This window comes from Panthera leo, chromosome A2 (genome assembly GCF_018350215.1).
Source record: "Panthera leo isolate Ple1 chromosome A2, P.leo_Ple1_pat1.1, whole genome shotgun sequence".
Classification (NCBI taxonomy): domain Eukaryota; kingdom Metazoa; phylum Chordata; class Mammalia; order Carnivora; family Felidae; genus Panthera; species Panthera leo.
In genome coordinates, this window is record NC_056680.1 from 105,758,450 (window position 1) to 105,784,166 (window position 25,717).

At 37.8% G+C, this 25,717-nt stretch overlaps 1 protein-coding gene across 6 annotated transcripts in view; it reads right to left on the reverse strand.

The window, feature by feature from the left end:
* ETV1 (ETS variant transcription factor 1) overlaps positions 1-25,717 on the reverse strand; it is a 92,201-nt gene that overhangs the window by 34,184 nt on the left and 32,300 nt on the right. For all 6 annotated transcript variants that reach the window (XM_042919188.1, XM_042919194.1, XM_042919183.1 and 3 more), the window contains 3 exons: positions 8,216-8,345; positions 5,477-5,665; positions 1,250-1,497 (listed from right to left, as the gene is read on the reverse strand). In XM_042919188.1, the coding sequence (XP_042775122.1) occupies positions 1,250-1,497; positions 5,477-5,665; positions 8,216-8,345 (567 nt within the window). The remainder of the gene's footprint in view (positions 1-1,249; positions 1,498-5,476; positions 5,666-8,215; positions 8,346-25,717) is intronic.

Below are 25,717 nucleotides of genomic sequence, written 5' to 3' on the forward strand. Positions count from 1 at the left end.
ACAGGGGCAACGCGTTCTGCCTTCAAAAAGCTGAGCCTGGGAAAGACCTGCTCAGACTGTGGAAATGGAGTTCGGGCCAATCAGGATGGGAATTCATGTGTCCTTGGTAGCTCGTGCTCTTTCGACAAGTGGAGACATAGCCTCTGACTAGGCAATTCCTCTTCATCCTTTGGACCTCTTGCCCACAGAAGAACGGTGGCCAAAGGGAGACTCTCAGTCATAAGGCTCCCTCTTGCTGAGCTTCGAGAGCAGTTCCTAATAAAGCAGGTAATTTTATGCAAGCTAAAAACTCAAACTAGAGACAATTTTCTTTCCTCAAGTAGAATAGAAAAACTTAGCAGAGTTATTCTGAGAGAAGCAATAGTTTCCTCATAAAGAATATCCATAACTTTGCATCAAGAGGAAATTACATTGTTTTCAGGTATTTCCAAGTCCACAGTCATCTATTCACCAGTTACAATAACATTAATAATATTTTGTAGGAACATGGTGCCCTTCTTATAAGCATCAGCTTTTATTTCATACTTTTTTTTTCCAAAATTCCTGAGATGTGTGAAAAGCAGAAGTCCAGATTTTGAGATTATAATGGGTGAAAAGGAGAGGAGTTAAGTAATTCTTCTAAAGTCTCAAGGTTACATATTGGGATGATATTCGTAACCAGTGTATATTTTCTTACTTTCAGGAGCCCCCCTTTCTCCATCTTGATACGTTACTTTGTGGGGCCTTTCTGCCACAGTGAGACCAAAGCTAACCTCTATGAATAAACCAATTTGAAACTCAGATATTTTATTTTTGCTCTTCCTCTTCTAATATGTAAGAATCTTTACTGCTGGACTATTGGAGTATCACCACCAACAAAGGACAAAACAGTTATAACCAATAAATGTGCCAAAGCAAAAGAATATTACTTTCTGTAACCACCATGATTAGATAACACTACCACAGCAAAATACAAAGAAAGCCCCAAATCCAAAGAATTACAATGTTATTCTTTTGGACTGAGAGTATGCCTGATTTTATAAATTATACTTTTCTTTGGACTGCTTTCATTTCTAGACACTATTTCAACCATGAGCTCAAGCCAAAATGGTTTGATGGTTCAACTTCACACAGAAAGATTCAAAGAGGGGATAAAATCAGAAAGACTCCACACCAAATGGTCATGAGCGACCCAAGTTGATGCCAACACTAACCAAAGTGACAAGCAAGTGAAATGATGTCTTAAATGTAACTTAAAGCATGGGCCTACCTGAATCATATGCAAAGTCTCTGGGTTCCTGTTTAATCATCAGAGGAGGAGGGAAGCTTTGGCTGGCCGCACCACCAACCATGGTGTTGTGTTCATACACTGGGTCGTGGTATTCCTGCTTAAAGCCTTGAGGGGGGAAGGGGATGTTTGGCTCAGACATCTGCCGTTGGTACATAGGACGTCCTTCCCTTGGCATTGTTGGCAAAGGAGGAAAAGAATTACAGGGTTCAGAAAGCTGGCGGCGAAATCTGGGAAATAAGAGAGCACGTTTTAAATAAAAGGGTAACAAGGAATACTCCTTACAATATTGGTACAAGTTTTAACTTTTGTTAATGAGCATGATACCAACTGACCCGAAGTGTAAATCTTTTGCAAGGACTCACTAGATTTCTCCTTCCTGGCTCAGTAGCACCGTGTTTTTTATATCATAATATGACTTGTGTTCCTTGATAATTAGTCCCCTGCAGTACCATTTTGGAACACTATAGTAAGTGAAAGATGTGCTTTGAGCAGTGTACTATTGAGGAAACACACACCCTAACCACTAAAATGCCCAATTCTTAACAAGTTGGATCATTTACCAAATTTCCATATTAAGAGAGTCTCAAATGATTATATATAAGGAAAAAACAAACCAGGAAAAACACAAAGAATCTGATTCCAAACTGCATCCCCTATCTCTTAATTATGTTAGCAAACCAATCAACAAACATACCAAAAATCAACCAGGTTTTTACTAACCTACTTTTCGGTTTTCCGTCCCTTACCATTAGTTCCTGAGGAAGCAAGAGAGGAATAGCCCTGTTTTCAAACGGGCAGGACTCTTAAATCTTCACCAGTGTTCTAAGAAACACTGTATTCTGGTGGGAAGTTAAAAGGGGAAATAATACAGAGACTAAAACCTAAGCTGGTTGTTTGAAAGACCACCCTTGTCAAACAGCAGCACGGCACACATGAGCATCCAATGGCTTCAAAGAAAATATCCGATTGATAAAAGTAAGCATACATAATACAGCAGACCTCCAAAGATGGAAACAAGACGTATTTGCTGCAAAGATTTGGGACACGTTGTGCTGTTGGGTCATGAGGAAGTTTCTGAGGACTCAGAACAAGCTGACAGTGAACCCCTAGGTTCCTTCCTTCTTGGTTATGCTGTGTAATGATGGGCTAATCACATCATCATTCAATTCCGTCTCTCTCAAACATAAGATCCCTGACCCGCCACAAAGATGTGGATTAATTAAAGATTTAAACCTGCTCTAAAATGCCCCAAGAGTGCTTACAAATAACCTACCATACACTTCAATGCGCAAATATAAACCCATGAACTGCCCCCCCACACACACACACACTAAAAGCATTCCTGAGACTTTAATTTGCAAAGTTAACATTTAATTTGGGTCAGGTGGAATGAAAATAAGGTAAAAGTGAAAGAATGGCAATGCGCTCCCTTTAGCATGTCTACAAATGCTCCTTCTTCACGGTCCTGTGGTTTAACTCTAAGTTTCCTGCCTGCCATAGAAGGCACTGAAATTCCACCTACACCTGCAGAAAATAAACTTAGAAACTCGGGTATTGCAAAACAGGCTGACTGGCACTGCATTCATTTCCCTTCTCTTGCTTATTTCATTAGCCAAAAAAAGCAACAGAAATTATCATTAAGAACTGTCAAGGAGTGAATCAGAAAATTGTAACTTGACGTTAAAATAAGAAACCAGTTCACTTGTGAAGCCTTAAAAGGAAGTTAATAACACTTATACTAAAAGCTTTGTAAAGAATCAAGCCATTTGTTTCTACGATTCAACCCGATTCGAGCGTGTACTTGCCGAGGACTACATAAATACCAAACACACAAGTGTCTCGCACCATTGTTATGAGGCACTGGACAAGGTAAAGGTACAGTGACTCAAGTAGCTGCTGGAAGAGAGTTAATGGGTAAAGAGAGCATGCTGATGGTTCTTGGATACAGCAAAACGGCGTATAAGTGGCGGGAAACACAGAGAAAGAGAGACAGGGCTCCGGCACAGTGGGTTCAGGAACAAGTGCCAAAGGGCTGGCCCTCGGAACAGAATGAGCCTGAGGAAAGGAAGCAGGGTGCAGCCCAGTTGGCCAGAGAGCGTTCCCAGAGTGAAGTGGGGTGCCCGGCCTGGAGGGGGCTATTTGGAGAAAGGATCTGTTTCCAGAGCAAATCTGCCATTTATAACCAAGGGACTGTCATTTGTTGGCTAGAACCCTCCAAGAAATCCTCCTCAGAAACATACGGCTCCAGAGATTTTCCTGGGATTGGCCAGCTGGTGCTGTCCTCAAAACTCAGTGGGGGGGCAGTGGGAAAAGACCCCGAGCTTCCCTCTTATAGTTCCGGGCCGGCTGTTCTCAGTCTCAGATATTTGACTTCAAGTAGAGAAACTAAAATGGATTTGGCTAAACCATTCCGAGTTAGGTCACCTAAACACAGGCATCCTGCTTGTTTAGCAGTCACCTTCCCTAAGAAATAACTACTCCGCACAAACAGCCAACGACACGATCTCTGATGCTGGCACTCATTCAAAGTGTGAGAGCCTCGAGTGTCGAGAACTCTGGGAAGTCAACAGAAGTGGACAAAATAAAACTTGCTTTTCTTGTTTGTACTCTTTCTCCCTTTCAGTCCTGCACAATGTGCATCTGTTCAATGGCCCACCCTGCAATAAGATTTCTTTCATCTGTATTTACCAAACTGTTTACACAGATGCACATACCATTACGCTCTGACAAGGTCTCGAGTCTACGGAGTGAGAAGGGAAAGATCATAGGAAGCATTTCATAACTAGAGCACAAGAGGGCTTAGTGATGGAAACAAAGGTAGAAAAGATGTGGCTTCGTTTCACACTATAAAGAATGCTTTCATCTTATCCATCATCCCAAAAAAGATTGAACTGAATTTGAGATTGAGTCACATTAAATAACCTATAAAAAGCTGATCTGAGTGAGTATTCCCTTATCCTCTGAAAGTTGCCAGTGACACATCTTCTGGTTTCCTCTGCTGATCTAGAGGATTCCTTCAGCTGAGTTATTTTTGTAACGGTGTGTCACAGCCAGTTTGCACTGGCTTATTGTTAAATTTTCAGAAATACTGTGAGCTGATTGTTAAACACAGGATACTTAAGCATTAAATGATGTAAATTTATAACTTTTTAAAAAATCCGATTAAAAACAAAGGCAAGAAGTATTCAAAATGCATCTCTTGCTAATTGTTTCACTCTGTCTTGCTACTAATTATGTCCTGGAGGTTATGTCTATTTTATCTTTAGGGTAGAGATACTATGTAAAGGTCTGCTTCTACGCGATTCTGACTCTGTGTTTAGGGCTGTCACAATGATGGCTTACAGTTGGAACATTTATATCACAGATTCATCAAATGCTACAGATGGGGCCTTCTGGTTTTTCTCCCATTAAGCCTGTTGTTAAACATTTCCCTGCACACCATCGGCTCTCTATAATTACAAGGTAGAAAGGAAACGATGGATGCTATATAGTATCAACCTGTGTTTTAAGCTCTATTATTAAAAGTACAAAGGTACTCCTGTATTTTATTTGAATGTGCATGTATCTCTAGGAGTTCAGAATGTCCACCATGGCATCCTCCCTAGCTCCACACTCTGGTTCTTGTCTTCTTTCTAAGAAATAATAATTCAGTCTCTATCTCTTTACTTTGTATTCTCAGGGTCCAGGGTCAGGCACCTACTGGCATTAAATATTCATCACTTGCAAAGGATGGAAAATAGTTTTAATCAAATAAGTTCTATTCTGCAAAACTATGTACAGCTAAACCATTCAATCTAAGGTAAAGAACCTAATTCCATAAGCCACCTACTAAAATTAGTCTCCTAACTTTATAGAACAAGTACACACATATGCTCATAAAAATGGGATGATCTGATTTAAAGTTTAAGTGAGGCAATTTAATTCAGGCAAAGCGAAAGGGAAATGTTCAAATGTCAGTATATAGATTAATTTTCCACTTTAGCAACCAATTTAAATGTTTATAAAAGGAATGTTTATAAATGACCTTCTCCACAAATTATTTCTAACTATAGACAGAGCAAGCTCTTTCTAAAAATATTTTGCAAAGATGTGCAAAATTAATATGCTCACCTTAAATCTACCATAGGTCTTAGGAATTGGTGATAGAAATTGCCTCCAAGATGCTCAAAACATTAAACAATATATATACAGTATTTGCAGTTTTACCTGTGGTCCATGGGGTAGCTGCTATCTTGTATGGTCTGCGATGGAGGGAGGTGAGCTGGGAAGGTGCGGTCAGGTTTTGGAGTGTGAGTGGAGTTTGGAGACGCATGATGTAGTGGGGACACTGGGGTGCTGGATGGAGTTGGGGGGTTGGAGGGCCTCATTCCCACTTGTGGCTTCTGATCATAGGCACTACCCAAGGAACAAAAGAAAAGAGAACATTGGTTTCCTTGGAGTGATTAAACACTTTTCCTTCCAACCCAAGAAAAGAAGAAATATATATCATCAATATTTGTCATCCTAAAACACATAATCTTCAGAATCACCACACACTTAAAGAGAAAATAGGATAATAATACATAACTTAGTATCAGCATAAATATAAAATGTGTATTTTAATACTTACACAAATAACCTAGTATATAGAAAAGCACTACGAGAGCAGTGGAATTAATGCTTCAGCAAGTTGGATAGATCTTTCCTAAATCGTGGCATGTTTCTGATATTGTCACTGTTCCATATTTACGTAAGATTTTAGAACAAGAAACTAACTTCAATTTCGTAAGATGGAGACCATTCCTGGCTTGCCTTTATTTTGGGTATAATTTAAGAAAACAATGCCTTTGCCTTATTTTCATTTTTCTTATATATAAAATAAATGATAAATAAATGATACCTGACATTTACTTCCTCACATGGGATAATAAAGAGTAATGAGGCAAATTAAAATGTCTCTGATATGGGGCACCTGTGTGGCTCAGTTGGCTGAGCATCCAACTCTTGACTTCTGCTCAAGTCACGATCTTAGGGTTCCTGAGTTTGAGGCCCACATCCCTACTTGGGATTCTGTCTCCCTTTCTCTGCCCCTCCCCTAATTGCACGCACGCATGCTCTCGCTCTCTCTCTCTCTCTCTCTTTCAAAATAAACAAAAATAAACTTTACTTAAATTTCTGAATAAGGAAGACAGTTTGAGGCTAAAATAATATTTTTCTTTCAAAATAGTGATCATCAAGACATAGTTTTTCCTTTTTTAAAAAGAAACATTCTTTTTGGATTAACTTATGTAATAGTTTATTCAGTCGATACATCTGTACATTGAATTATAGCCAAGCACAAAAACACTTCATAAAAGTGTAGGAGGGTGTGCTGTATAAGCCCACTGGTGGTTTTAAAGCAAAGTCAACAGGACTCGTATTATGTTTGTTTCTACCTATACCCTTTACCAATATTTCTGAATGAGAAACGACTTCTTTTACAAACTAGTTTGCCTGTCCCATTCCCATGTAAAGAAAAAACTGACACACCCTCTGCCCTAGGACGCTTCTTTTTCCCCCCACAAAATACTGTATTGAATTACATTGTTCATATGGAAATGGAGGTACTAGAATTTAATCTATAAATCACTGTGGAAATTATAGGTCCCCAAGAGAAACCCGAAAATATTCATGTGACTCATTTACTATTAATTTATGAAAGTCAGATATGTCATACAAAGCAGTAATTATTTCATAGCCACACCTGTGATCAACGCTGAAATGGAACAACAATTCTATATCTACCTGGTCCATTAACTTAAAATTCTTCATTACACTAAGTAATTATTCTGTGAAAATGTAGCACTCTTAAAGAGAAAATGCAAAAATTAAAAAACACTATAAATAAAATTCAGATTGATCAATATTATTTTAACTGAACTCGGTAAGCTTTAATGCCTTCTACGAGATTTTTTTTAATAAAAGTTTTGCAGTTTCAAGTGAGCTGGCTCATAATTTCAGGCTCTGGTGATCCTCCTAGAAAAACAGACATAAGAGACAAGTTTGCAAGAACAAACAGCAAGAGAATATCCCAACATTGGTCAGCTGCCATCAGACTGCACAAATCTGAGTTTCTTGAATTTTATATATCTTGGATATAACATTACATGTTGCGACTATATGAGAATAGAGAAGTCTCCTTTGGATCGTATGTATTTTGAACCTGAATCTATGTAACTTCTATAACTACAAATATTTGTAATCCTTTTTTGTAACTTTCCAAATGAACTCCTTTTAAGAAGTAATTGAGAATAATGATACTCAATAGACAGTGCCAACTTTTCCTTATGCAATTAGAGGCCAATATGAAAAGTAACAGAATGCAATTTACTGTGAAGGGTTTTTAATGAACATATATGTTATGAAATCTTCCAACAAATGAACAAAGTAATTTTACTGCTCCACCCTTTACTATCATCAAAAAGAACAACTGGCTTTTTAATAGATAATAGCCTGTGCTGAGCCTTATAAAATTCTAACTTTATTGCAATTCTCCATGAACACATCTTATAGATCATCTGCAAAGCCTGTCAGTAACTAATGTACTGCTCACACCTGCCAAATGTTTCCTTTTTTTTTTCCTACAGACTCTATCTAAAGTGCATAATGCATTCATTCTAATGAGAACTTTCAATAGCTGTTCACACCAAGTAAGACCCTCTTTTCAAACCCAGGATGCATCGCTACAGCAGAAAAACAACTAACGATGTGGATGAAAATTATTGCTTTAAAATGATTCTCCAAGTGTGTGATCAGATGGTATACAGTTCTTCAGAGTTCTGCTAAACACATTACCTAATTAGCTTTGTTACATGTTGAAGATAGAACTCATAAAATATAATCTGAGACTTTATATTTTTCTGGACTTTTTGTTTTAGTAAGAACCACCACCCTCTCTCTATATATAAATACACCTGATTGCTTTACCTGACATTATACAGGCACTTTTCTCCATAGCTGAATTTAAAGGGCTGTTCTTGACTGCAGGCAGAACCGAGTTCTGAACATGGACTGTGGGGTTCTTTCTTGATTTTCAGTGGTAGGCCATGAAAAGCCACTAGAAAACAAAACAAAAATACCCACAAAAATGAAGCCCAGTTAGAAATTAAGTACAGTAATCTGTTCTACTTCTCTTGGTTGAAATGACCTTAACATTTCATATTAACTTACATAACAAAGAAAAATCACATTTAATGAATTTCATGGATGAAAAGATTATAGAGAATCTCTGTATACTCTTTTTCTGCTTTTACTGTATAACAGAATGCATGCTTGAACTCTCTTTCATTACTTCAAGTGAATCAATTATAATTTACTTAACTGATATTAACAACACTAGAAGCTCAGTTTTCAGAAAGTTTTAAAAACATTGCCAAGAAATTTCTAGTGATTAAAGAAGAAAAAACACAACTGGTTATCCAAGAATTAAGTGAAGACAGGAACATAATTTTAAGCATTACTGAAAGGAAAATATCTCAAACCCATCAATAATATTGGTTTAATGGAATGATAACTAGAGTGGAAGAAAGAAAATCCAAGTGCAGGTCCCATGGTAACTGATGATAGTTTGGGCAAAATTTCACCACCTTTGAGGCCAATGTTCATTTATAAAATAAAGGTAAAAGTACCTGCCTATCTGCTTACCAGAGTAGGAAGATAAAATGGGAAAAATATCTGAAAATTATTTTTCACATGCAATCTACCATAAAATAATTCTTCTATATCTAATGATATTGTCTCCTTTTTTGTATGACTTAATGGTTATACTTATATTCATCGATGCTTAATGTATTACAAGGATCCTATAAAATATGAACTCTAGAGGAAATATGTTGTGTGGGAAGAATCATAGCTTTAAAGCCAATAAACAAGTAACACTATATATATTTTTATTCTTGTATATGAAATTGAAAATTGGAGATCCTATTAGAATAATTAAAGTGTTAGTAATAAATGAAAAATTAGTAAAAAGATAAAAGGATTTTATTTTCATATACAATATGCACAAATATGACTAATTAAGGATAAACACAAGAAAACACACATTCTAGAGATTTATTGTAACTCATATGAGAATTTGAATTAAAACACAATATACTGGGATGGTTCAGTCAGGGAAGCATCCACTCTTGAATTTGTCTCAGGTCTTAATCTCACAGTCATGAAATCAAGCCCTATTTCAAACCCTGTGTCAGGCTCCATGCTACACGTGGAACTTGCTTGGGATTTTCTGTTTCCCTCTCTCTCTGCGCCACGCCGCCCCCGCCCCCCCAGCTCATGCATGTGCATGCATACTCTCTCTAGCTCACCAAATAAATAAAGAAACATTACAAATTATTAAGTCTGTTTCTATGAAGACATGATATGACAAGAGAAACTTCATGGTTTATGACGCCATTCAATCTTGATTGTAACATTACAGCATTATAAATGTGCACTTGTTTGAATGTCACATATAATTTAACAATTTGATACCAAGAACTATCAAGCTATGGGCAAATACATGCTGTTTGTTTGGATATGTACATAATTTTGACAGAAATCTTCAGTGGTGGCTCAAGAACCACCTGAAACATTGTGGAATATACATTTGCCAAAGAAATAAATAACTTCACCTAAATTAGCTGTCTAAGAAAAACTTAACAAATAGTAATAAAATAATTTCACTGGGAGGTCTATTTCAAAGTTTTTTCTTGATGTGCTGTGAGTTTAATATGCCTATTCAATGTAGAGAGTAGAGGAATAGAAACAAAGGAGAAATTACGTGCATTTTCAAATGTCAAGAGTACTCATGTTCATTAACTTTATGAAGTCAGAGGGTTATAATTTATTAACCATTCAGATAGAAGACATTTAAGAACATGAGGATTTGTTAGGATTCTAATTTGAAAAGAACATCTATAAAAAGGCAACTAGCTTGGAGACAAATAAGTCATCTGAAAATGGACTAGGTATTAGATATTTAAGCAATTATCATTAATTTTATTGGATGTGCTAATGCAATGGCAGATAAACACAAAAAATTTAATGTGAGAGATTCATAAAGTATTTACAGAAAATAATATGTCTGGGATTTTCTTTAAAATAGTCTAGAAAAAATGATGTATGAGGAATGAATCAAATTAGAAAAATGTTGATAAATGTTAAAAGCTGCATGATGGGTAGGTGGGAGTTCATTACATTATTCTCTTTACTTTTAACTAAGTCCTAAATTTGCACAAAAACTTCTTTAAACACGAAAAAAATCTAAAAATTTAAAGTAACACTGTATAAGAAAATTCTTTGCCTGTGTTTGTGTCTATGTGCTACTTTTCAGAATGACAAATATTGTATGATGCAACCATTAACCATACATTTGTTGCATTCTTAACAAACAGGTTTCAACAATTTATTACTACTTTGAACATATACAGTAAAATGTGTATCGCCAAGTTTAGTACTTGGGATTGTGTATTGGGTTTTACATTCTCCTAAGAAAAAAGGAGTAGTAACACATCAGGAACTCTATTTGTCACATTCAGAGTAGTACCAAATATTCATACCTGAGAAATCAGATATAATTCATATGAATAAAAATACGTGAGGCCTCGAGAATAAATATGTAGTATGCACAGTTCAATGTATTTATCAAAATATCAGATATATCAGAGACTACTATATTCAATACTAGTATATTTTAAAAATCTTTGGGACTTTGAGGGAGGATAAGGTTAATGAACAGGACACTAAAAGCATCAACCATAAAAGAAAATAACCTACAAAGTTTTCTTCACTGAAATTAAGAACTTCTCTTCATCAAAACATTATTAAAAGATTACAAAGTAAGCTACAGGTTCCAAGAAGATGTTTTCAATAGAAAGATCTGACAAAAAGCTCGTAATAAGATTCGTTACAAGTAAGACCAAACAAATGACCCAATTAAAAATGGGCAAAAGCATTGAACAGGCAGTCCAAAAAAGAAGACATCCAAATGGTAAAACAAACAAATGAACAACAAAAAGCATATAAAAAAGGCATTCAACATCTTTACTTACGAGCAAAATAACAAATGAAACCATATGAAATTATCATACACACACTAGAATGGCTAAGCTGAAAAAGATTGACATTACCAAGTTTTTTTAAGTTTATTTATTTATTTTGAGAGAGACAGAGAGACACAGAGAGAGAGAGCATGAGCAGGGAAGGGACAGAGAGACAGGGAGACAGAGGATCCCAAGCAGGCTCCATGCTCTCAGTGCAGAGCCCAACCAGATCATGACCTAAGCCAAAAGCAAGAGCCAGACGCTGTGCCCGGACATTATCAAGTTTTGAAGAAGACCTAGAGCAACAGAAACTTTTATATAAGCTTCTGACAGTACAAATTGATATAAACGCTTTGGCAAATGTTTTGGCAGTATCCCCTAATGCTTCAACATAAATTTACCCGGGACCCAGTAATTTCACTCTTAGGTGTATACCCAAGAGAAGGCACTGCATATGTTCACCAACTGATATGTGTAAAAATGTTCATGGCATCTTTATTCAAGATAGCAAACTTTGGAAAATTCAAATGTTCAGTAGCAAGAAAATGGATAAATAATTCATGGGATATTCATACAATGAAATACCATGCAGGAACAACAAAGAACAAATAACTGACACATACAGAAATATAGATGGTCTCCTAGATGTGAAGGTGTATAAAAGAAGTCAAGCACAAAAGAGTATGTAGCAAAGGAATTTCAAGAATAGACCTAATTAACTGATAGTGAAAGAATTCCCTTCTATTGGTGGATAGAAATGTTAATTACCAATAAAGGGCACTAGTAATCTGCCACAGTGCTGGGAATATTTTATATGTTGCACGGATTGGTACTTATAAGAATAGATACATATGTAAAATTCACCAAACTGTGCAGTTAAAATTTTACATCATAATGAATGCATATCTCAATTAAAAGGTTAAAAAATATGAGAGGTGTCAAGCAATGCTACACAACTTAAAATACTTGAATATGTCTGGCCTCCTGTTCCAGCAGAGATATCTGAGAATGTGATCTTGGATGTGTGATTTTGTTTTTAACTCCATAGGATAAATCATTCCAAATGAGTCAGGCGAGGAATGACAAGTCTGGGCTACCATCAGGAATGGCTGCTAGCATAACAGTAGCGTCCTATCAAAGAGTCTCTTGATATCAACTTAGAAAAAAAAGTAGGATCCATCTTAATGGATATACTATCTGGAGCACTATTGCTTTCAGACTGGTTCCATGAGCTTCCTAAATTGACTTTATTATTTTTTTTAATGTTTATTTATTTATTTATTTATTTATTTGAGAGAGAGAGACAGAGTGTGAGTCAGGGGGGCCAGAGAGAGAAGGAGACACAGAATCTGAAACAGGCTCCAGGCTCTGAGTTGTCAGCATAGAGCCCGACGTGGGGCTTGAACTCATGAACTGTAAGATCATGACCTGAGCCGAAGTCAAATGCTTAACCACCTGGACCACCCACGTGACCCCTTCCTAAACTGACTTTAGATGAAAGGATGTAAGGCTCCCCACAATGCGAGAAGAGATAAGTTGATCCCTAAACTTAGGAGGTACTTCTGAAAAACCCAGGGATTACTTCCCACACCTCATATGTTATAGGTTGAATTGTGCCTCCTCCAAAGCTCATGTTCAAGTCCTAACCCCAGTACACCTCAGGGTGTAACCTTCCTTAGAAGATTAGCTAAGATGAGGTCATTAGGTGGAATCTAATCCAATATGACTCACGTCATGTCCTTGTAAAAAAGGAAGAGTTAGGATATAGAGACCCTCACGCAGGACAAGGCCACATAAAGATGAAGGCAGAGATAAGGTGATGCTTCTCCAGGCCAAGGAGTGCCAAGACTGCCAGCAAATCACCAGAATCCAGGAGACAGGCATAGAACAGCTTCTCTCTCACAGCACTGAGAACGAACCCTACCAACACCTTCATCTTTCACCTCAAACCTCCGGAATGGTGAGATAATCAATGTCTATTTTTTAAGCCACTCAGTTTATGGTACTTTGTTATGGCAGCCCTAAGCAAGCTAATATATCACTCCCAGAAATGACGAGTCACTGAGGCTGGGATATATATCTGGATTCTGTATCTTATAAAAATGTCTAGGTGATTCTCATAACTGGGCTAATTTCAAATCCACTGTGATGCTTGGCCATACCTAGATCCACTGTGTGCTGCATTGAAATAAAGCCAATCCTAGAGAAGACTTGAGAAAAAAAAAAAAAATGAAAAGAAAAGAAAAGAAAAGAAAAGGATCTAACAAAGTATTTCTATTCAGTAGATGCCCACACTTGAGGATTTTCACGGGTTCTCTACATCCAAAAGTTTAGGGCTCCCCTACTCCTAACATAACTCCATAACATGAACGTGTCTCTAACACGTGCGACGTGTGTGGGCCTCTTAATCATTATGGGCCCTCGGAACTGTGATTTTTTTTCTACTCATAAGCCAAATAAGTAATCCAATGAATTTGAGTTGGCTAGGATTATTTTATAATTGCTGTGAGGAAAAAAAGAAGCCAACCTGATGATCTCCAACATTTTGCACAAGAACCGCATGTGACTTCATTTTCCTCATTTCTACTTCCCTGCTTCCTAGAGATTCTATATCACAAAAGTGACTTCTCTTATTTATTCTTAAATAAGGAGAGCACAGAGACTCCCACCCGATCGGGCTGAGCCGAGAGCGTGTTGGGTATTTCATCACAGGGCTGAGAGTCTGAGCGCCTGCTAACAGGCAGTTTTCCAGCTCACTGGCACAGGCACAAGTGAAAGCAGCACATTCATTTTGTGCAATTTGCTTTACCTTCCCACATGGAGTTGGTGCATGTAAAAGGCTGTTAAGTACTAAATTATTCCTTATCAAATCACCATCATCTGGAGTCATGATCAACACTAATTAAATTACTTTCACTGAACAGGGCTCCAGCCTGCTGCCGAGGCTGCTAGGTACATTTCGTTTCGCTTACTGTACTGTCCTCACTGGGTCTGAAACAGTGAACGACATGCATCTGCATTGTTTGCGGTTTTAATTAAAGTGAATCTTTCCTCCTTCCAGGGTATCAAACCGGGCGAGTTAACTCCTTCATGTCATTAACAAAGAAGTGACAGTTAGATTTTTATCCCTGCCTTCGGACAGTTAAGAAATTTATCCAGGAAATCTGAAGTCTTCCTTCCTCAGGTACTCCTCAGACGCATTTCCATGCAAACCTTTATGGCCCCCAACTCCTCCGCACAACCAGATCTTTAGGAGGAGAAGCAGAAAGAACACTCAAGAGATGCATCTTGCATTTTTTTCTTGGATGGAGGCTTGACCTTTAAAACCACATCTTAAGGCTGACTAATGATGACTGAGTTCTTCTAATGGTTACATTTAAGAGCTCCAAAATACCAAGACTTTTAAAAGTACACTTCCAAAATAAACTTAACCACTTCCTAATTTAAAAGTTTACTCGGAGTTATGGTATTCATCACAAAGTCTTGGATAAATTGATAATTGCTTTCTTTTTTTCATTTTTTTAATGTTTATTTACTTTTGAGAGAGAGAGAGAGAGAGAGCGCATGAGACAGGGAGAAGCAGAGAGAGAGAGAGAGAGACAGAATCTAAACCAGGCTCCAGCCTCTGAACTCTCAGCAGAGCCCGACACAGGGCTCGAACTCAGAAACTCCAAAATCATGACATGAGCTGCAGTTGGACGCTAACCAACTGAGCCACCCACGCTCCATTAGTTGTTTTCATTTTAGAACTATGAACATCAAGGTATCATCTTGCTTCCAGTTTATTTCTGTCTACACTCTAGAACAAAAGCAAAATCTTGCCATCATTCTACTGGAGCACAGAAATGCCCTCCACCTTTCCAAGTGCAACAAGGCTGATACATAACCATGTATTACATTCAAATTACATTTCAACACCTTCAATTATAGATGAAGATAATGAATTTAAAAATTTACTCATAGGAGAATAATTTCCTAAACAATCTTGACATTGGAACATTTTTGTACCATTAAATTGAAAACAGAACATGTTTGTTATAACAGACTACTTCATGTTAGTACAGAGAATAAACAGTTTAATCTACAAATTAAGTTTCTATTTCTATAGTGAAGATGATGATGTCTTCTGATACATTTAAGAAAGATAATATGTTTAACTATAGATGGTGACTTAGTGAACTGTGGTTGAATTTAGAACTGTGATAAAAACCACTTGCTATAACACTTTTTTAAAAACCCTCAAAATTTACACAGTATTACCAAGTTTTCAAAGAATTGTCACCTACTCTATTTGATTCTCATCATTCAAGACAAGAATATCTTTAATATACCTCCCACTTGTGCAAAATTTTTTCAAAAGGCATAAAAAAGCTAACCTTAATACCTATCCAAAGATCTAGGACTGATTTACAACAGGATAAGAATTAAGAGCCCTAGAATGTTGGCTATAACTTTGAACTCTTGAGCATATAATTCAAATTTATTTTGAATAAATACAAGTATGATTTCTTTCATGCATAAGCACCATGGTAACCGCCTATCAGGTGTTTCCTTATCCATTCATTCATTCATTTACTATGGCCCAGACACTACACCAGGTGTTGAGAGGGAAACTGAATATAAACCTATAGAACAAAGACGAACAATAAGACACAGTCTTACCCATCAAGAACTCATAGAAGTCCAATTAGAGCTTTAGTTTTTTGAAGTGTTTTCTCTAATACAGACTTTAGCCAGTCTCCTTTAAGTGTGATTAATTCTCGTGTGTGCAATACATGTTTATGTATACATGATCTTAATAATATATTTGTACCACTTCTATCTAAAACACTTCTCAGACTATTCATGCTTACTTCTAGGCATTCTACTTTGTTTCAATTTATTACTGTGACCAAAAGCATTTAAAAATTCACACCCCTCATACTCCACTGAGGAAAAATGCTGCTATCCAGCATCTAAAGCTTCCCCTAGAGTCTGATAACCAAAATGTCACAAGTGATGGGTCCCCTTCTATATGTGGACAGTGGATATAATTACAGTGATAAGTTGCCTTGGCTCTGACCTTTCACTCTGCTTTCCTCCCAACGCTTATCATAAGAGTGAAATAGAGTAGCAATTTCTGTGAGTACAAAACAATTACTCTGGAAACAGAAACCTACCACATTTTTAATTACTTCTTCACTAAGTAGAAGCATGTCTTCAAATCAAATCTGTGTGTTTTTTTACAAATTTTTCACAAATGTAGTTTTTAAACAAAAACTACCTAGGAATACAAAGCTTTATGAGAGTCTCCTGACTTTGACGCTGAGATTTCTGATCCGCTCAAAACTTCTGCTTTAGAATAGTCTACTGTATGATGTTCCAGAACAGGGGTGGGCAAATTACAGTGCATCGGTGACACGTGGCTTCCCACCAGTTCTGGTAAACGAAGTTTTATTAGAACACTGTCCCACCCAATCATTGAGGTATAGTCTAGGGCTACTTTGAATTATAATGGACAATTTGTGACAAACCCTATGACCTGCAAAGCCTAAAATATTTACTGTCTGATCCTTCACAGAAAAAAGTTTGCTGACCCCTGTTCTGGAGTATGGTCTACAATGAAAGGAGAAAGAAAACATAAAAATGAATGGCTAGAACAGGAACACCTGCTACTGATAGGGTTTAGGTAAATTAGTTAACAAAGGCCATTGGATTTTCCTTTATTAACGCTTTGTTTACACTGACTCTCAAAACCAAGCGTGCAGCCTTATGCAGCCAATTTACAGGGGCATACACAAACAAGATGATGAAAAATTATATGACACTGAGCCTCTAAAACACTACAAATTTATGTTCTTTGAGGAATTTTAAGGCATTTACATAGACCACGGATATGTATAACATATAATTTTTTACACTTGTCTACAAAATATAAATGAGAAAGTCAAAACAAATCATTGTGTGGACACTAAAATGCTCAAAAAAAAAACAAACCAAAAACAACAATCTACAAATTGTTGTTAATATGTAGATTATGGCTATGGCTCTTGGCCATAGCAGCAAATTAAAAATGACAACAACAACAAACAAACACTCTGTAAAGATGGAAAAAAGTAAATGGTATACATAAATTAGATTATTTCAGACCAGATACAAGCATGGCATGAAAAACGCATGCAGGTTTTTATATAAATATATGTAGTTAGGAATACACTCACTAGATGAAAAGCATTCACTTAAGTTAATATCATTTCAATTTCAGGTGATAAATGGGTGGCAACGACCTCAATTAGTACTCAGTTAAATTCCAGAAGCAAAGGGTAAGGCTTGTGTACAAAGAAGGACAATATTGTCACATGCTCCGTAAATCCGTCTTCCAAGACACACAGAAAAACAGAGGGCACTTCTGCCGCATCTGAGCCTCTCAAAGATTCTCTTCCAGTACATTTACCTCTTTTAAGCCCTCCCCACCCCCGCAGTGTGCACACACGCTCACACATACACACACCAACATCCATTACTAAAGGGCCTAATCTCAGATATCAGCAGAGTGCCTTTATGGGGCCATTAAACCCTTTCTCTTGTTTACAGTGCCTGAAGAAAGATGTGAATTATGTCTGTGACAAAACAAGCGATAACATTTCAAAACTGCTATCAAAATGCAAACTGAAACACATTTAAGGACAGGGGCCCTGATTCGAGTTTTTGCGATTTTCCGTTATTTGCAGCTTCTGGAAATACGTTCAGCTGTAATATTTTCAAGACAGGAATTCAGACCATAGCACGGCAAGGTGATATTTATTTTTCTTCAATAATATTCTTTAAGTAGAGTAGTTATTTTTTTTAAAAAGATGATATAATGTTTTTAAAGGAATATCACCAGTTGGGCTAGTTCCCAAACCTAATTTGCCGTTTAGCGCTATTTTGGCGATACGTAAAATGTTGCTTAGTAGTAATCTCAAAGGCAAAATAAGGGAACCTCTCACCCCTAGTTATGAACCTAAGAATTTTTCAATTATAGAGGACATTAGGTATGATCCAGTTTCAAAGACAGAGCTAGTGTTTGTACTCAGAAACCGCTGTGCTAAAGGAATCACAAGTGGAAGTCAACCGGGTAAAAAGATTAAAAAGCGGTGAGCTAGTTTTATCAGCGGAAGACAAATGGTCATTAGTCTGCTCCCACCGCTCCCGGAAGTTAACACTCCGCACCTGCAAGGAACTTCCTGGGCAATCTGAACACCAGAACTGAGCTCGGAGCAACCATGCATTTCTCAGAAAAGGGCACCAAACTATTTTTTTCCAACATACCCGACTCTTATCAGTCTCAGTGTGTGCACTCTATTGCAGATTCCTCAATGGTCCTGCCAAGGATGCTTCTGAATAAAAGAGAGGTACTTTGACAGGTCTGGAAGGTGATTCTGGACCTCCCGGCCCCATCCAGAATCAGAGTCCACAGACTCGGAAACCAGTGCTGAGAACAGTGCAGATGTCAGAAGCCAGAAATCCTCGCTCTCTACAGGGTAAAGCCTTCTGATGATGTTACAGCCTCACAAGACAGTTATTTCTCAAAAGTACACTTAATAATTCAACTCTCTCTACATTGCCGAGTGCCACTATGCCATCTTAATGGAGAAATGTTCTGGGTTTGGGCCTGTGTAGCTTCTCTTCAAAAAATAGCACTGATAGGGAGATGCAGCCAACTTTTACTCATCTGAAGGTCAGTCATCTACTCCTGATGATCTAAACCAGAAGTTGCCAATGTTTCCATTTGGCTCATGGAATGGTTTCAAATCATTTCTTGTTGTGATCTTTTAAAAATCAGCTTCAAAATCTCTTTCTGGTTTAAAAATCCAAATTTCTGACTTCTCTAGGAAAAAAAACACAATATCCAGCAACACTCGAGTCCACTTTCCAGCCTGAAAAGCACCTGGCTGAACCCTTATCAGCTGCCCCTTTGGCCGGGATATGCGTTTTCCTATTGGCTACAGTCCCCACTATCCCCACCACTCCACACCTCAGTAGCTCTTGTGCTAAATTCACTTGACTCACTTAGATGCTTGGCATACCAGTTACCTATTTTTTAGATGACACACAGGTAAGAAACCATTAGTGCATGTGTTTCCACATATGGATGTATACATACATGTATGCATGCACACACACACTCACACATCACCTCTAAACAACAAAAATATTGGGGCACCTGCATGGCTCAGTCGGTTGAGTGTCCAACTTCGGCTCAGGTCATGATCTCACAGTTCGTGAGTGTGAGCCTCGCATCGGGCCCTGTGCTGACAGCTCAGACCCTGGAGCCAGGTCGGCTTCTCTGCCTCCTTCTCTCTCTCTGCCCCTTCCCTGCTTGTGCGCTCTCTCTCTCTCTCAAAGATAAACATTAAAAAGATTAAAAAAAATTTTTTTTAACATTTATTCATCTTTGAGAGACAGAGAGAGACAGAGCACGAGCGGGGAATGGGAAGAGAGAGGGAGACACAGAATCCCAAGCCGGCTCCAGGCTCCAAGCTGTCAGCACAGAGCCTGATGTGGGGCTCGCACTCATGAACTGTGAGATCACGACCCAAGCTGAAGCTGAAGGCTCAACCGACTGAGCCACCCAGGCGCCTCAAACATCAACAAAATGGTAAAAATAAACACCAAAAATATTATAAAACTCACATCACTTCTGTCTTAGACTCTCAAGTACTAGTTCTCAGGCAATAAGGCACAGTGGCAGAACTAACAGATACTTAAATCTGCCTAGTTTCAAATCTCCTACTGCCACTTTCCAGCTCTAAGAATGGGCAAGCCACTTAACCTTTCTGTGCTTAGGTTTCCTCACTGATATAAAACAAAATGAGGTGATAACAGTACCTGCCTGATGGAGTTGCTGATATGATTAAATGAGACACTGTGTAAAGTATACAGTAAGTGCTCAATGACAGCTATCGGTGCCATTATTCAAATACAGAATCACAGGACACAACATCTAGAAGAGAGCACACAGATGATTCAGAAACTAAAGAGCATGGTGGTAAAGAGCATGGAAGCTAAATCTTGGCTTTGCTACTTCCATGCTGAAAGACTTCTGGTAAACTGAGTAACTGCTTATGTGATTCAGTTTCTCCCTGTTAGAGGAGACCTTCCTCACGGTGTGTATGTAAGAATTACACAAAGTGAAACACCTGAAAACCTAGGATAGTACCTGGAACATGGTACATACTCAGTAAATGTTACTTATAACCATTATTATTTCAACCACTTCCTTTCAGAGAGGACGAACCAAGACTCCAGGAAGTAAAGTGACATTGCAAGCACCCAACTTCCAGCCATCAGACTATTATTTCGCTACTTTTTCTGTCTCATCCTATTCCCAATTTTGTTTTGTGCCTATCAACTACACACTAAGAGCAAGACATTTATATATGGAGAAGACTATAAGGAAAACGTATTCTGACAGAAGCTGAAAGCACACAGTACAGTGGGTCAAACGAGCACCAGATGAGGAAACAAATACACTTGAGCCTCAAACAATACAGGTTTGAACTATGCAGGTGCACCTCTATGTGGATTTTTTGACAAATACAGGACAGCGGTGTAAAAGTATTTTCTCTTCCTTACAATTTTCTTAATAAGGCTTTCTTCTCTCTACCTTTATTGTAAGAAGATAGTATGCAATACATAAAACATTGAAAATATGTGTTAATCGACTGACAACTTAAGGTTTCCAATCAAGAGTAGGCTATTATTAGTTCAGTTTGAGAGAAATCAAAAGTTATACGTGAATTTTCCACTGTGCAGGGGCTCAGCATGCCTAACCCCGCACTGCTCAAAGTCAACTATAATATCTACCTAGTTGCTACTTCACCCGTAACTAGTTGTGTGATAATGGATAAGCTGTGCTACCTTTCTGGGCTTCCATTCCCATCTATAAAATGAAGGCATTAGACTAGGCAACCTTTCCTGGGAGCTTGACAATTTCAAGTCTGGGTGGGAGTACCTGCTTACTAAATGTCACAGAGGAGAGGAAAATGCAAGGATTTGATACAGGAATTCATATGGCATAATATTCTGAGTCCACACAGAACTCTACACACCTCATTAATAATGGAGCGCATTATTGCCTTTTAGCCAGTAGCGGTCACTGAAACTTATGATCATGAGCCTTCCTCATCATGAAAAAGCAAAATCAGGTGTAATCTACTATAGTCAAGAAGGAAGGGTACATAATGCACATCAGAAAAGTGTACATGCAATATGTTAGCATTTAAAAATGCCTGATGTTTTAAAAGGTGTTTCATAGACCACCTACTTTCCAGCTGATGGCAGTAATATGTTATTATATTAATAAAGCACAAAGCAGAATCAAAAGACAAAGTTATATTCCTAATTGTAAAAGCATCATAAGCACCATTAATTGAAATATAAAGAGATCAAGTACAGAATGCAATGATTCATTCCTCTAAATTTTAAAGCCCAATGCTGCTCTAACAGTACTTGAGCGGTTGTGGCACTAAATGATCCTCATCTTCACAGACTACTTGCCAGGAGAAAGTGCCCTGGGAGGAAACTGGTCCTTCCATCTGGAAAAGGACAAGAACAGAGAAAGGAAGGCCTAATGTATGAACAATCCAAATCGAATCAGTTTGCATTTTGCATTGGCTTCAAATCAGATCTTCCTACCCCTACTGGTCCAGTAGATGGAAAGCAGCACGACACTATTTTTTTGGAAACCAATTCTGTACAGTGAGCCCAAACATACAGCGCTTCATATCCAGCTGGCAGGAATGAAACCTGAACAAGCTGCAGCTATTTGAGAAACAGATCTAATAAAAGGAAGTAAAGGTCTGAATCAAGATGCCCAACCGAATCCCTAACCTCTCAAAAACGGCTCTACTTAATTAATTACCTAATTATGACCTATATGCCTACAGAAAACACCTCCTGTGGAGAACCTGTTTCACTTTGCTTTAATATGGATATTCTTTAAGCCCTACAAAGTTACAAAAATAAGTATTGCTTCTCTGCCTAGTAATTCTGTAATTCCTTTCAAATAACAGAGAACATTATTTGGAAAATACTGGGCAGTACTTATTACTGTTCCTAGCCGAGGAGAGGCTGGAAGATCCCATCACTGCCTGGTGTTTCTCAGTGTAGCATGAAGAAGTTTAGAGAAATGCTATGGCAGATGGGCCCTGCATAATACCCAGACACCAAGCGTGCTCTGTCCTCACCACTGCGTGACCACAAAAACAGGTCCTTCCCATCAGAAGAAAAGGTGAAAGGTGGGCATCCCCTATCCGGCATCCTCCACACTCTGCAGAACAAACCCCAGAGTGCCACCCTCAGTAGACTATCTCTATAGATCTCTCACAAATAGGTTGGGGGAGGGGGAAAGTGGTAAATCTATTACTTGCCATCAAGTGATACAAAAAAGGAGACGGATAATAGTAGAAAAGAATCAATGTGGATGGCTAACATGCAGAGATATTTTACTAACAAGACGTGATAAATGTGATCTTTTAACTTTCCCTTGTTATTCAATCACAAACATAGAAGCTCTAACCTAAAAGTTTAATTACTCCATGGACCATAGTAACGTAAAAAGACCAAATGAAGATAATATCTCACTGCCAAAGAAGACTGCCAGTTACTAATATGCCTGTCATCACTTTGGAATAATAATTACTAAAAAGACCAGCAGTTTCTAAGGTCTGTAAGTTTCACTCACTAAGGACAAGTATTCAAACAAGTAAGTTTTTTATGCAATAAAGTATAAATATTTTAACCAGTTTCCATGAGAAATCACCATTCCTTCAGAAATAGTTTGCCCATTTAAAAAGCAATGAAATAAGTAATTAGTGATGCAGATACTTGCTTGAATGAATTTATTACCATGTTATTCAGAACGAAAGCAATATAATTCTAAATTTAGAATTCATCTCACATGCATCAGCATGATCTGAACAAGCCTTTAAATAAGCCCAGAGGTAAGAAAAATGGTGCTCCGCCTGCAGAATGAACGCCACCCCCAAGCCAACTGAAATTCTAAACCCGCACACCTCCCTCTCAAGTCTAATAAAACTCTCTTATTGTTCCATGTCTTCAAATGTTTGTGCTTTACTTGTTCTGGTACGTACCCCCTGGAAAGGCTCATTTCATTTTCATTTGGTGAACCTGCCCTGCTTGGAAAATTCTATTTGCTTTCAGGTGAGTCAATCCTCACTTTCCATTCATAATTTTTCTTCCAGGCTATATGTGAAAAGAGCCTGTAATTTGCATGGTCTGAAATTGAACACTTCAGTATCAAAATAACACACTGGGTAAGTAGGAAGCAACACTCAGGTGGCTGAAGTACACCTGCGGCACTTTGTTGTCACCCTACCGAAGACATGATGGAGATCAATTTGGTTATTATTAGCCCCTGGCTCCTTGTTCAAAAAGATCCCACTGGTAGACAATCAAAGTTGAAAATATGTTCTGAATACCAGAGCTAGAAAAGTTTGCCCAAAAAAAGAAAGCCAGCTGGCTAGCACCAAAAAAAAAAAGTACCTTTTCAGTAAATGCCAATAAAACTTCATAGGCTGCCAAAATAACAAAGATAGAATAATTACAAAGGAAACTTTGCAATTTTCCTGACAATAAACATGTTCTTAAAAAGAAATTATCTGTCACCTGGCCTCAACTGTTACAGCTGTTAATACGAGCTAGGGTAAATCCTACAAACAGTTTATTTAAACCAACTACTAATTTGGCACAAAGTTTTTATAATTTCTTTCCCAAAATAAATTTTTGGGATTCCTTTAAAAGTGACTTGTAATATTAAATTCAAGGTATATTAGAACAGTTTCCACGAGGAATCACCATTGCTATAGAAAAGCTTTTATACAAAGTATTTTGCCCATCTTAAAAAAAAATGTCATCTAACTGTATCAGATTAAGAATTCCCCCCAAAAGAAATGTGAGATACATGAGATGTAAGAATAAGACCATGACTAAGGAGTCACATTTTTAACCCCAAAATAGTCTCTGTGAAGGAAAAAAAATCCATTAACAGTATGTAGAAACATCTAGAAAAGTGCACTTTATCCTTCATACAGCAGATAATATTGATGTTGCCCAAACTTTCTTATAACAGCCCATGAGACTTTTTTCTTAACTTTATTTATCTTTGAGAAAGAGTGGGAGAGAGAGGTGGAAGGGAAGAGAGAGAGGAAGAGATATAATCCCAGGCAGGCTCAGCACTGTGAATGCAGAGCTTGACACAGGGCTTGAACTCACAAACTGTGAGATCATGACCTGAACTAAAATTAAGTTAGAGAGTTAGACTCTCAACTGACTGAGCCACCTAGGAGCCCCAAGACTTTCTTGTAAAGACTCACAGCTAAGAGCCAGTGTTTGCTTACTACACTGTGACAAAGCCATCATCACCTCTAGATGCCAATCAAGCCCTTTTTGTCATTTCTTAACAATAAATATTAATTTTTTTTAATTTTTTTTTAACGTTTATTTATTTTTGAGACAGAGAGAGACAGAGCATGAACGGGGGAGGGTCAGAGAGAGGGAGACACAGAATCTGAAACAGGCTCCAGGCTCCGAGCTATCAGCACAGAGCCCGACGCGGGGCTTGAACTCACGGACCGTGAGATCATGACCTGAGCCGAAGTCGGCCACTTAACCGACTGAGCCACCCAGGCGCCCCAATAAATATTAATTTAAAAACACTACAGGTCAAGAGTGATATCAGAATAATGAACTATAAAAAGTCTACTGACACAGGGCCAGCCTTCACCAATAAAGCAAGAAGCAAACAACTGAACCGTAATAAAGAAAACCAACCAAGAGAATTATGGATAGGCTTAACCATGGCCATGAAATATCATAGAAGATCCATTATACAATATACTGATTTGACTGTGTGTTGTATGAAGCAAATGTGAATGATTCATGGGTGTATACACAGATCACATTTCCATAGCTAAAGGATATAATCCCAAGAAAACTGTCATTGGAACAAAGGCTTCTAGAATTATATTAGCATTTGATAAGTAATTTTTCAGATTTGATGTATTCATTTTTTAATAGATTGCTTCCTTTGAATATAAGCCTCTTTTTAAAAACGTGTTATATGTTAGATTAAAAATTGTTTTTTTCCTAATGGAACCTATCTCTGATTTTTTTTTAAATATTAATGTTTTATTAATTTTTTTAATGTTTATTTTTGACAGAGAGAGAGAGAGAGAGAGAGAGAGAGATGGAGCATGAGTGGGGGAGGGGCAGAGAGCGTGGGAGACACAGAATCCAAAGCAGGCTCCAGGTTCTGAGCTGTCAGCACAGAGCCCGACGCAGGGCTCGAACCCACGAACCATGAGATCATGACCTGAGCCGAAGTCGGACACTCAACCGACTGAGCCACTCAGGCGCCCCT